The sequence below is a fragment of the Limulus polyphemus genome, unplaced genomic scaffold (genome assembly GCF_000517525.1).
Source record: "Limulus polyphemus unplaced genomic scaffold, Limulus_polyphemus-2.1.2 Scaffold4454, whole genome shotgun sequence".
NCBI lineage: Eukaryota > Metazoa > Arthropoda > Merostomata > Xiphosura > Limulidae > Limulus > Limulus polyphemus.
The window spans coordinates 62,476-73,660 of NW_013670064.1; the positions used below are offsets into that span (position 1 = coordinate 62,476).

Consider the following 11,185-nt stretch of genomic DNA (forward strand, 5'->3'; position numbering starts at 1 on the left):
ATTTGAATCAGTGGTTCATTCAACATACCACGTGACACATAAAGATCGATGTTTAGGTGTGTTTTTTTTAATATTTACTTTTAAATTAAGAAATTAAATAATGTATATAGTAAAATTTGAATTATAATCTACAGTTTGATACCAAACTTAATGACATAAGTTCATAAAGTAGTAGTAGTTCAATAAAATTTGGAATGCGAGTCATCAAACGTGATGACATGGCCTTTGACCCCTGACCTGTCTGGAAATGGTTAAATGTAAAAGAAAATTTTTTAACAAATCATGAAAAAATGGATTCGGCAAGAGGGATCTGATTTTCTATTTGATAGCTCTGTAACCCAACAAGATTGAAGGCTATAAAAATTATGGTTTGTCTTAGCAATGACGATTTTACAGTGAGTAATTTACTTTTGATTTCGTACTTATTGGAGGGATGGTTAATAAAATAGAGAAGAGAAGATGCATAGAGAAAATGTGTCACACTAGAAGAAATTCAGGATTTTTTTTTTTTCTGCATTGTATGTAAGAACTTAAAACTTACATACTATTATCATGTATATAATTAGCTAAGATTTTATGCTATACTAATTGGAATAACGTAAACAAAAAGTAGATTAATAACATTTTGAATGTAAGTCACTAAAATGTCGTGACATGGACAGTAAAGGATGCCCATTGCAATAGGGTAATGTTGGTAAACTGTATTTTTTATCAATTTTATTTAAGTCACTATACATTAGAATTAGGTTTATGATTTATTAACATCAAATTATTTATTTATTATAACATCAAACTGTTTGTTATTAATATTATTTATCTTGAATTCACATTACTCATCTTTCAGAAGAACTGGTAAATCAATAAGAAATTACTTCTTTTAGAGTAGGTTCAGGTAATGTTTTGTAAATCTTCCGTGGACAGGAAACTATTTGTGATGTTTTTCTTTTGACAACATTTTGGTTTCTATTCCGAGGATTTTGTTTTTGCACCTGAAGAAGGCTTCAGTGTAAATACTGAAACATCATCAAAAAAATACATACACACAAACATTGGGTATTTTCCCATCCATGGAAAGTTCCGTTGCTCATACACAAATAATTATGTATTTCTTTGCTTACATATACATCCCAAAAATTGTGACAAAATACAGTCAAAAACATTATTATTTTAATGTAGCAGAGGAGCTCCAGGGAAAAGCATTAATAAGTGAAATCACACAGCATTAAACTTTTTTGTAAAATATGTGCCATTTATATTATGTTATTTAACTTATTTTGTCTACAATATATTGAGTAATAAATATGAGAGTGTAATGTCTTCATAATTAGTTTCCTACGTCATTAATATTCAAATATTTAATGACTAAGCACTAAGACACTGACCCTTGGATGAGTTGAGTAATCACATACCATGAGTATATGTCATTGACCAAAACACTAAAGCTCAAAATTTTACATATTATATTTTAAGCATAATTTCTTGGAATTAAATCTTTTTTTTTTTTTCTCTCTTACAAGTGGTCACTTGGGATAGTGAGCTGGTGGTGTTGACTGGGAAAGTGGGTTAGCCTTAACCTGATCTTTGGAAAATTATTTAAATTCTTTTTTTTAAGAAAAATATAAAAAATTTAGACACTTCATGATTTTGGTATGAAATAATAGATCTTTTGTTTGTTGACTTTATGATGGAAATTTCAAATAAAATCTCGTAGAGAAAAGTTTTTTTTTTGTAAGATAAAGAAGACTTTTGTTATTCTGGCAAATTTCCAAAGGTTGATTTTAGGAACACAGTTATTGTGTCACATGTACACCAGTGAAATAAAAGAAGTAAAAACAAATAGTGAATATAAAGATCAAGAAAACACAAATATACTAAAAAATGAATTGTAATATTGCAACATGTTTTGAACTTTTCAAAATGGTAAAATTATTTGGTAAGTATACATATATTTTTTCTATACTTATATGATAAAACTTGTATCTTATCTAAGTAAGCCAGCACTACACCGTATTACCTTAAAAAATGGTAGAAATCTCTACAAACAGTTAAATTATTTTTGAATTTACTGTAATAGATCACTTTCCTGTTTTTGTTTTTAAATTTCAAAGAAATATAATGAAACTGATAAGTAGTGTTACCGTGATATTTGTAATATGTATGTACTTAATTGCTGTTAATGTGAATGTTTTGCATTTAAAGGGTCACTTAAGAATTCAAGATTGTCTTCAAAAGTTTATCAGTACAGAATGCATTCAGGATGTTGATTGTAAAGAATGTAACTTGAGGAGGAAACAAAAAATGCTAGAAGACAAATCCAATGCTTCAGAGAAATCACAGTTTACCAAAAGGCTCATGATTGGAAAGGTATAGTGGCCAAACCAGTTGAAACATACCATTTCTTTATCGTAGATATTTTGTCCTACAAGTATTACTTTCATTCAAATAGCATAGTTCCAGTCACATTTTAACCATAATTTATAATTTTGTTGTAACATTTAAGCCCATTAGGATGTATATTTAATATATATGTTGTATGAATTTGCTTAACTGATATTTGGAACTAAATTCCTGGATTAAAATGATTTTGTAAATAATGTGATTACTCTAATGACTGAAATAAAGCAATGAATTTGTACTGATCAGACATGGTGAAAATATCTGTTTATGACAATTTCATTCTCTAAACTATGATGTAAAGTAGTACAATGATCTTACTGGTCTCTTCAGTACTTTCCAGCAGTTTTATTTTATCATTATGTTAGTGATTTATTTAAGAACCTAATAATATTTAAAATGTTTTTAGATATACAACAAATAACAAAATTTCTTGAGATGATAATGATGACAATTTAAAACTATGAGCAGTTTTGTTTGCATAAAATTGCAGTTTAGTTAATGTAATCCCCATAGTTAACCGAAATAGTAGACTTCCTCATGTAAGCTTATCTTTTGTGGGGGTTTTAAATTTCCCAGCAAGCTAACTGTCATGTTTGGGAAAGTTTCTACCAAATGAATATTTGTTTTAATCTCTTAGTCTTTAGGCATCTTTTTCAAGCTTTCAAGCACTCCATTATTGATAAAGTTGTCATTAAATGGAATCATAACTATTTTAGTCACATGATGAACTATAAGTTATTAGTGTTAGTGCAATAATGGTTGTGTTAACTCATGATTTGTTAGGACATTGCGATGTACTACAAGTTTCTAGTAGTATTTGTATTAATTTGTGATTTGTCAGGTAGTATTTGTGTTAACTCATGATTTGTCAGGTAGTATTTGTGTTAACTCATGATTTGTCAGGACATTCTGATGTACTACAATAGTAGTATTTGTGTTAATTCCTGATTGGGAATATTATTACACATGGTTCAACTAGCAATAAAACAAAACAATTTAAGCATAAAAAGATACATATTTTTACAAGTTTAAAGCTATTTAGTGTTTCATGTTACAATTTGAAGTCATTCTAGAAAGAAAAAGGGGTAATGTAGATTCATTTCGATTTTTTTTTATGTTTACGAGATCGGTCAAATTGACCAACCTTGTTTAGAGTTATAGTAGAGAAAATAACAGATAAAATATAAATGTTTACTAAAAGAAACGTGTGAAATGTATTTAGGAGATTTTAGAGATTATGCAAGTGAAATTTGTGATTTTTAAGATGATGACAAGTATTTTAATCTTAACATGAAAATCACTTTGTACTCATGGAGAAAGTTTTAGTAAAAATACCTCATTAAAAATTCTGATTTATTTTTCTACAAAGAACTCTTAATGCTTACTGAAAGCTTGTGAAATACATGAAGATATACAAAATATATTAGAAGTTACAACCAAAAGTACCCATCCCCAGTGATGGGAAAAGTTCAAGTTAATCTATCAATTTAGATTATTTCATGGATTTTAAAAAGGTTAATTGTGTTGCACTCTTGGTTTCGCTTAGAGCCAAAGCTCTGAGCTACTTATACCGCCCACCTCAAAAAGTAATTGTTGAGCATTTCAGTCATGCTAAGTGGTGCTCAACAATAACATACGGTAAGTCTACATTTTTATTCTTTAAGTTACATCACGTTTTGAAATGTGAATGATTGTGTGATTCATTCCAAACAATTTAGTGTAGAATATCTTGTTTGTGAAATAAATTTTAGCATAAACATTATTCATGCCTGTTCTCCTGTCATTTCAAAAGTGAATGTTGAGCTTTACCTGTGTTTGCAGATTTTCAACAGCACAGTAACAGCTGCTGTAAACGGGGGACAGACAAATGCTCAGACAGACACCACAGTTCACAATATATATAAGATAGTATAGAAACACTAAAGGTCAATCTTTAGGTCAAATCGACCAAGGTGGTAGTGAGAGGGTTAATCCACTTTCTTTTGTGGTCACCCGGATTATCATTTTTAGAAAGGTAGGCCGGTTGTATATACAGTGTACCTGAACTACCTTTTCAGTATGTGAATCCCTATATTGGGCAGTGAAATCTTCCCTTGAGTTACTTAAGGTCTGATTAGTTTGATACACCTTTATTAAACATCAAACCTCTAGAGTTATGAAAGTATTCTTCATTTTCTTTATTGAATATCAAGTCTTTAAACCACTAAGTTTGTTGCACAGCTTTCAGTCTTTGTTACTGTTACTGTTCCTCATCTGTATCTTTCTACCCCTATCCTTCCCATACCTCTTTTTCTCGTCATCCCACTACCTGATCCTGGTTCATTTTTGTTCTTGTCAGTGGATATTCTATCACATCTGGCTATGTGGGTACCCATTTCTTCCTCTTCACCAACTGTTGGTTTCAGTTTCTGCCAACAGAATTTTTCGTGTTCTTTCTCCCCATTTGTTTTTCCTTGTCTTCTCATTTCCTTTTCTCCTTCCTCTGCTCTCATCTGTGGCCTTTTTAACCTGGTCTGTGGTTGGCAATGGCTAATGTGTAGGACACCCTCCTACACATCCCTATTGCCCCATTCCCCAGATGTTTTCTACGTTTTGTCCATTAGATTCATGTCTTCCAATTCCTTCTTCTTCTTCTCTTTAACATAGTGTCAGCTTCTTTTATATTCATTTGTGTCATGAAGACTTTCTCTCATCATCTTGATGGCTTGGGGCTGTCATTCCTTTTCTTAGATGATTTGTTCTATTGGCCCATTCTGCATTTGTGACATTTTCAATATAGTAGGTCAGCTACAGGTCCTCCAACCAGAGTCTGTCCAGTAAAGTCAAGGTAAAAATACATTGTATGATTTGATTGAACCCTAACCACAGTACACTTATTGGCTCACCAACCACTTGTGTGCGGGTGCTCAGTTGGTCATGATCACGTTCCGTCCATCCCCATGATGCCTAAGGCTCTTTTGCCTTTCCCTCTCTTTCTTCTTGGACAAAGAATATACCCTGGTCTAGATAATATGTAGTCTCCCATGAGTGTGCTCCTATGGAGCTCCTGCCATTAGACGTCACACTCTCAGAACTTCCCTTTGAGTGATTTTTGAAGAGAATTCATCTAGGTAATATTTTACACTGGCTCCTTCACCATTTCAGTATGGGAGTTTAGCATTTCTGTGTACAGAGGTGACTTATAACTTCAGAAGTTAACATTTTCTTGATCTGAAAATGTATTTCCTGTAGTTACTTGCCTCTGTACACAATCCCATCCAACCTCCCCACTTTTGGTGCAATATTTTTATTTCCTCATCTAATAATGAAGTTATCACAAATGCAAGTGCATTGGGGAGCTACTGCACATGGAGGTTGTGTTGCCCTCCTGTTAGTGGAGGGCTATTGTCACATGATGATGTTATCATGCACCAGAACAGTATTTCACATTAAATACGTGAATTTAAGAGGGAGCTAGCCCAAGCCTAGTGACATGCAAATCTCATAGGCAGACATATGAGGGAAATAGCATTTTTGTGTGTGGAAGCGAATATCTATTGGAAATACATTTTAAAATTAAGAAAGTGTTAGCAAGTAAGTGACTGTTTTAGCATTATTTGTGAAATTTGTTTTATCATTGGGTTTTGATGTTTTGTTTTTCTTTACTGAAAAAAAATCATTATGCTTTAAAGCATTTTCAATAACTTGTTTGTGTGTGTGTGTGTGTGTGTGTGTGTGAAGGAAACAGGCTTAATTAAACTTTACCTAACATTAACTACAAAACAAACATTTTTATAGGTTTCTTTCCCATTCCATAATGCAAAAATATTAATGCTTAATATTAACTAAGACAAAATATGATAGACCTCTAATTTGTTAATTATTAATATAATTATGGGAACACTAAGCTATATGTATTTTTCACATTCTACTCATTACCTTCACAATATTCCATGATTTCACACAGTCTTCCTTTCAACCTCTTGAAAAACTTTTTAACTTTGAAGATTTTACTGACTAATTTGATGTTTTAACTGTGTGTTTGGTCAAATTATATGGCCTGCTTCACGTAAATTTTCCAATGATGATGGTAGATATATGGCTACTGTTTCTCCTTTGAAGATGTAATTGAACTTTCATATTAAGATCAACGTATCTTAACCCTTGAGGTTGAGACTTTTGTGCACTATGTATGTGTCCTGTGAGTGAACTGAGAAAAGTAGGTTTTGAAGCCTGATTACTGGTCTCTTTTTGTCACACTCCAACCTCTCTCAAAAGATGGTTGACCTTCATTTCCCTAGGGTTTCAAACAGTGAAGTTAGTGAAACCACAGATATAATGGTTTTCTGAGTAATTAAACTTATTATTCAGATTGATACCTAACTTGATGTGTGAGGGAGGTTGTTCCTCAATTCTCAAGTATGAAGTATTTCCATTCCATGAGCCTTTCTTAAAAGTACTGATGTACAGTTCTCAAGTTTCGTATACCTGGCTGTGTAGTTGAAGAATGTACATACTTGTTTTTTGTATTGGCAGTGTTCCTAAGAAGTCAATCCTGAAGTGTTATTAGGTGATTCTAAAATCAAGCAGGTTTGTATGATATTTAGCTTAGTTTTTGTAAGCCACATTTCACTATTACATTTTTCGAGAAAATTGTCATTTAAATAGGTGTTATTCTCTAAAATATTTCACTCTCTTCCACATAGCCAGTTAGGTTATGGTATATTCGAAAGACCAGAAGGTTTCATTATTCCTCTACATTTTATTTATTACTTATTATTTCATTCAGAGGATGTCATTAGGATTGCTGATTTCTTTTGTTTCTCAGTAATATTTAATCTTTCAACTCTTCTTGTATGTGATCATCAGTTGACTGCTTTAGCTGCATTTTGTTAATTGCTAAAGCAGCTTTCAGCTCTCTCTATAGGCAATCAGCAGTTCCACTGATAGAATTTTTTATTATATATTTTTCATACTATTTAATATGCAGGTTTCTGTATATTTTGAAGCCATGTTGGTGCATAAAAATTCTAAAGTAAAATTATATTTACAAAACTACGTTTTCTAGAGTTATAAATTTGCAAATGATAAATTTGGTCAAGGTTGTGGGTAGTGACTTAATGTTACATTTTATAGCAGGATTCCATCAAGAAGGTTACCTACTGTTTCATGGAATAGGTTATATTTTATCTTATAGTATCCTTTGTATGAGGAATAACTTCTAGAACTGTCAAATGAAACAGAGATGCCTCTGGACACTTGTGATCCTATTAGTTTTGGAATTTTCAACGAGATTTGTTTTGACTTGAAAAAGTTAAGGTTTGCTACTGAAGTCTCATCTTTGTTTCAGCTTCCTTAAATGTTTACTTCTTAGCCTATAGATTGTGTTTACTTCTTAGCTTATAGATTGTGTTTACTTCTTAGCCTATAGATTGTGTTTACTTATTTTTTCACAAACAACACTACTTTCAGTTCCTACCAAAGTTTATTTCCACTTTCCCTTATTCAGATATAATTTATTTTATGTACTTTTAATTGAGATCAATTTATTATTTTAATCCTAACACAATATTTCTATCTAATTAAACAATCAAGAAACGTGTATCTGTCCTTTAGTTAATAAAGTTCTTGTTTCTGTTCATTTTCACATTGAGTCTTGTCTCTTTACTCCATCTAAAACAAGTCACTGTGGCCATCTTTTAAAATATGAGATTTACAAACATTTCTTTATTATAAAAATCAGGTAATTTGGTTTATTCTTGGAATACCACAACATATATTTTTAGTCATACATTAGGTCTATAAACTTATTTCATTAACATTCAATAGTAATATGTAAGTGATTTGTGTTAATTACTATATTTTTAATTTTATTATTGTGGATTTGATTTTGATTTATTTGTTCTTAGAGTTTTCTCTGTTTTATTTTCAATTAAAAGTTCAAATCATAGGCAGGCTCCTACGAGTAATGAACAATTTCTTTTAGTAAGCTCATGTGCCTAATTTCTAATGTAAAAATTTATTTTTAATTTTTCAATACCTATTTCTACATCAAACTTTAATTTTTATGTTGTGAAGAGACTCACCTTTATTAGAAGTACTGAGTTTAATAGGTTGAAATCTCAGTTACAGGAGATATTCATTATTGTTGTGGTTGTGAATCGTAAACATGTTGTATTATGTTTTGTATGTGATAGTTGGTGAAAACGGTTTTATCAATGCCTTGTTAAATATAACTTATTATCTCACATTTGAGAAATTTATCATCTTGGTAATTTGATGTGAACGATAAAGTAATTTTCTTTTTTATCCTTGTAGTTTACTTAAATTTCAAGAGTTATTTTTTGTTTTCAAACTCAAAACATTTATCACTGCTTTTTTTAGCTTCCAGACTGCTTATGTTTCCATCTTCAGAGGACAATCTGGTTGTCAGATGGGATGCCCACAAAAAGAGGGGATCACATAGTTTTCCCAGAGTTCCTTAGTATGGCTTCATACATATACCCTTACTGTCAGAAGTATCAGAGTTGTAATATGAAGTCCAAATCTAGACTTGTTGGTGGAAGAACCTTGGAAAGCTTAAAGTAAGAAAATTTTAAGATTTTTTTGCTTATATGTAGATACTCATGTTTTCAGGAAAATACAAGTAACAGTTGTTGTAAATACAGAATTTATTTCATTACAAGAAACTTTACTGAGTGAAATATTTTTTTTGTCATTAAACAATGGTTGTAGTGAACCAGTTATTCATTTTTAACATTCTTCTAATTGAATCCCGTTTTCTTATTTTAATTTTTAGATTTGATCCAAGAACATTCTGATTTTCCCATTTCTGTGTTGAAAGGTTTCAGCAGACTTCTGCTTTTTTATTTGTTATTTATGTTTTCGAAACTACTTACCTTGCATCTGGAGCAAAAACTTGTAAGATGAACATGTTTTTGTAATGTTCACCCCACAGATTTATAATATGGTATTCATACACTACTTGTTTAATATTAGGTTAAATGCCATTTTTAAACTATTAATTATATGTTATTCTGTCAAAGTTTTGTGTTAATGGTTTAGATCTCCTCCAATGTGATTTAGCAGTGTGCTGGATTTTAATAAATTTAATTAGAAGAGTTCCACTATGCCTAAATGTGCCACAGAATTTTCTTGTGATTGATAGGACAAAGTTTACAAGATGAGAAATTGGTGCAAGAAGTGAAACAATGCGGAGACTTATTACATGTGTTTTATCACGTCCCTCAGGAGCCAAGGGGTGTCTTTATACTACAATTTGTTGAATATTAAAAGTAAATTCAATCCAAAAACTCCCAAAGAGGGTGGTTTTGGACGTATCTTTTTGAGACAAGTTTTCATTTGTTAATTGATAAAATTTTAAGTGAAATACAACATCCTCAAGTCTCCATACTAGTTAGTACTAAGGTCTACCCGCTGGGAGTAAAGTCAGTATATATCAATAAAGCCACATTCTCAGCATCGTTAATTAAACAATTGCCAACCTTTTATACTTCTGTTATCACCTTTTTATGTTTAGCTTTCAGTTGAGATACGAACGATTTGGTAGGGAAGGTCAAAGCATCACGATAGTCAGCAGTAGGATGAGCAGACAGAAACACTATGAAAGCAGCTACAGGCATAATATTGTACTCAGTTTGCTGCATAATATCTACCAAAGTGGTTCAAAATGGTTCAAGAATATCTCTGCATGTCATTCAGAGATTCCATGCTTCTTGTGGTTGGTCGATAAGCTCATGATACATTGATGGATTTCAGTCACCTTACCACTTCATATCACTTTTTTCAGTTGTGGGAAATGCCTTCTTTTGAGCAAATAAAAATTTCAAATTAAGAAAAACTGGATTGGATAGTTGTTGTTTTTTTTCACTAAAAATGTCCCCTACTGGCTCGTGAGGGGCCTGTTAAGTATTTATGATTTGTGTTGATAGAGGATTCTGTGAGTTTGGGCAGTGTGCAACCAAAACATCTCATTAGAGCACAGAAGGGACACAGTCAACATTAAAGAAAAAGAGAACTGGTGGAGTGTTTTTGTCTAACAATTCTCATTCAGACAAGTCTTCTTTTGCAGCCTGCTTTCGTACCTTCATCATTCTCTGAACTTGGTGACATTTATCAAATTGTTTTTGATGGTTTTGAAGTTTATGAAGCCTTTGAACTTAGTAAAACTAAAGTGTTCTGTAACAGCTTTTCAGAAGAAACACAGTACAAAAAGTTCTGTTGTTCAGACAATCCTGGAAAGTGTTGTGGATAATTTAGATATTAAAATATGTTAACAAGATAACAAGGTGTTACCTAATGACAAAACAGAATTCTTTCACAAAGATAAAAATAATGATCCCCAAACCTGTGAATCATTCAGTATTGCCCCTCGTTCTTTTCTCCAAACAACATTATTTCAAAGGAAGTTAACTCTTTCTACATGGTCTCAGTTGAATTGACCGATCGTGTGACCATTTTGTACTAATTAAAAATCGTTATAGTTTTGATACTACTAAATTTTAATATAGTACGTGTAACTTCACAAAATTTGGTAGACTTTCAGTAAATATTACAAGTCTTTCAAATAAAAAAAAATCAAGTTTTTAAGTGAAGTATTGCTAATAAACTAAAAAAAGACTTGTCTTCTTTTTTAGTAGTCCAAGTGCAAAGTGATTTTCATGTTAAGATTAAAAATACTTTGTATCTAAGAAATCTCAAATTTCATTTATGTAATCTCTAAACCTCCTAAATACATTTCAAGTGTTTGTTTGCAGTAAAACTTAATATTATATCTGCTATTTTCTCT

The 11,185-nt window shown here is 31.4% G+C and overlaps 1 protein-coding gene across 2 annotated transcripts in view; it reads left to right on the forward strand.

Moving 5' to 3' along the window:
- LOC106471170 (ubiquitin carboxyl-terminal hydrolase 30-like) overlaps positions 1 to 11,185 on the forward strand; it is an 83,200-nt gene that overhangs the window by 59,278 nt on the left and 12,737 nt on the right. For both annotated transcript variants that reach the window (XM_022399809.1, XM_022399810.1), the window contains exons 7-8: positions 2,200 to 2,364; positions 8,761 to 8,960. In XM_022399809.1, the coding sequence (XP_022255517.1) occupies positions 2,200 to 2,364; positions 8,761 to 8,960 (365 nt within the window). The remainder of the gene's footprint in view (positions 1 to 2,199; positions 2,365 to 8,760; positions 8,961 to 11,185) is intronic.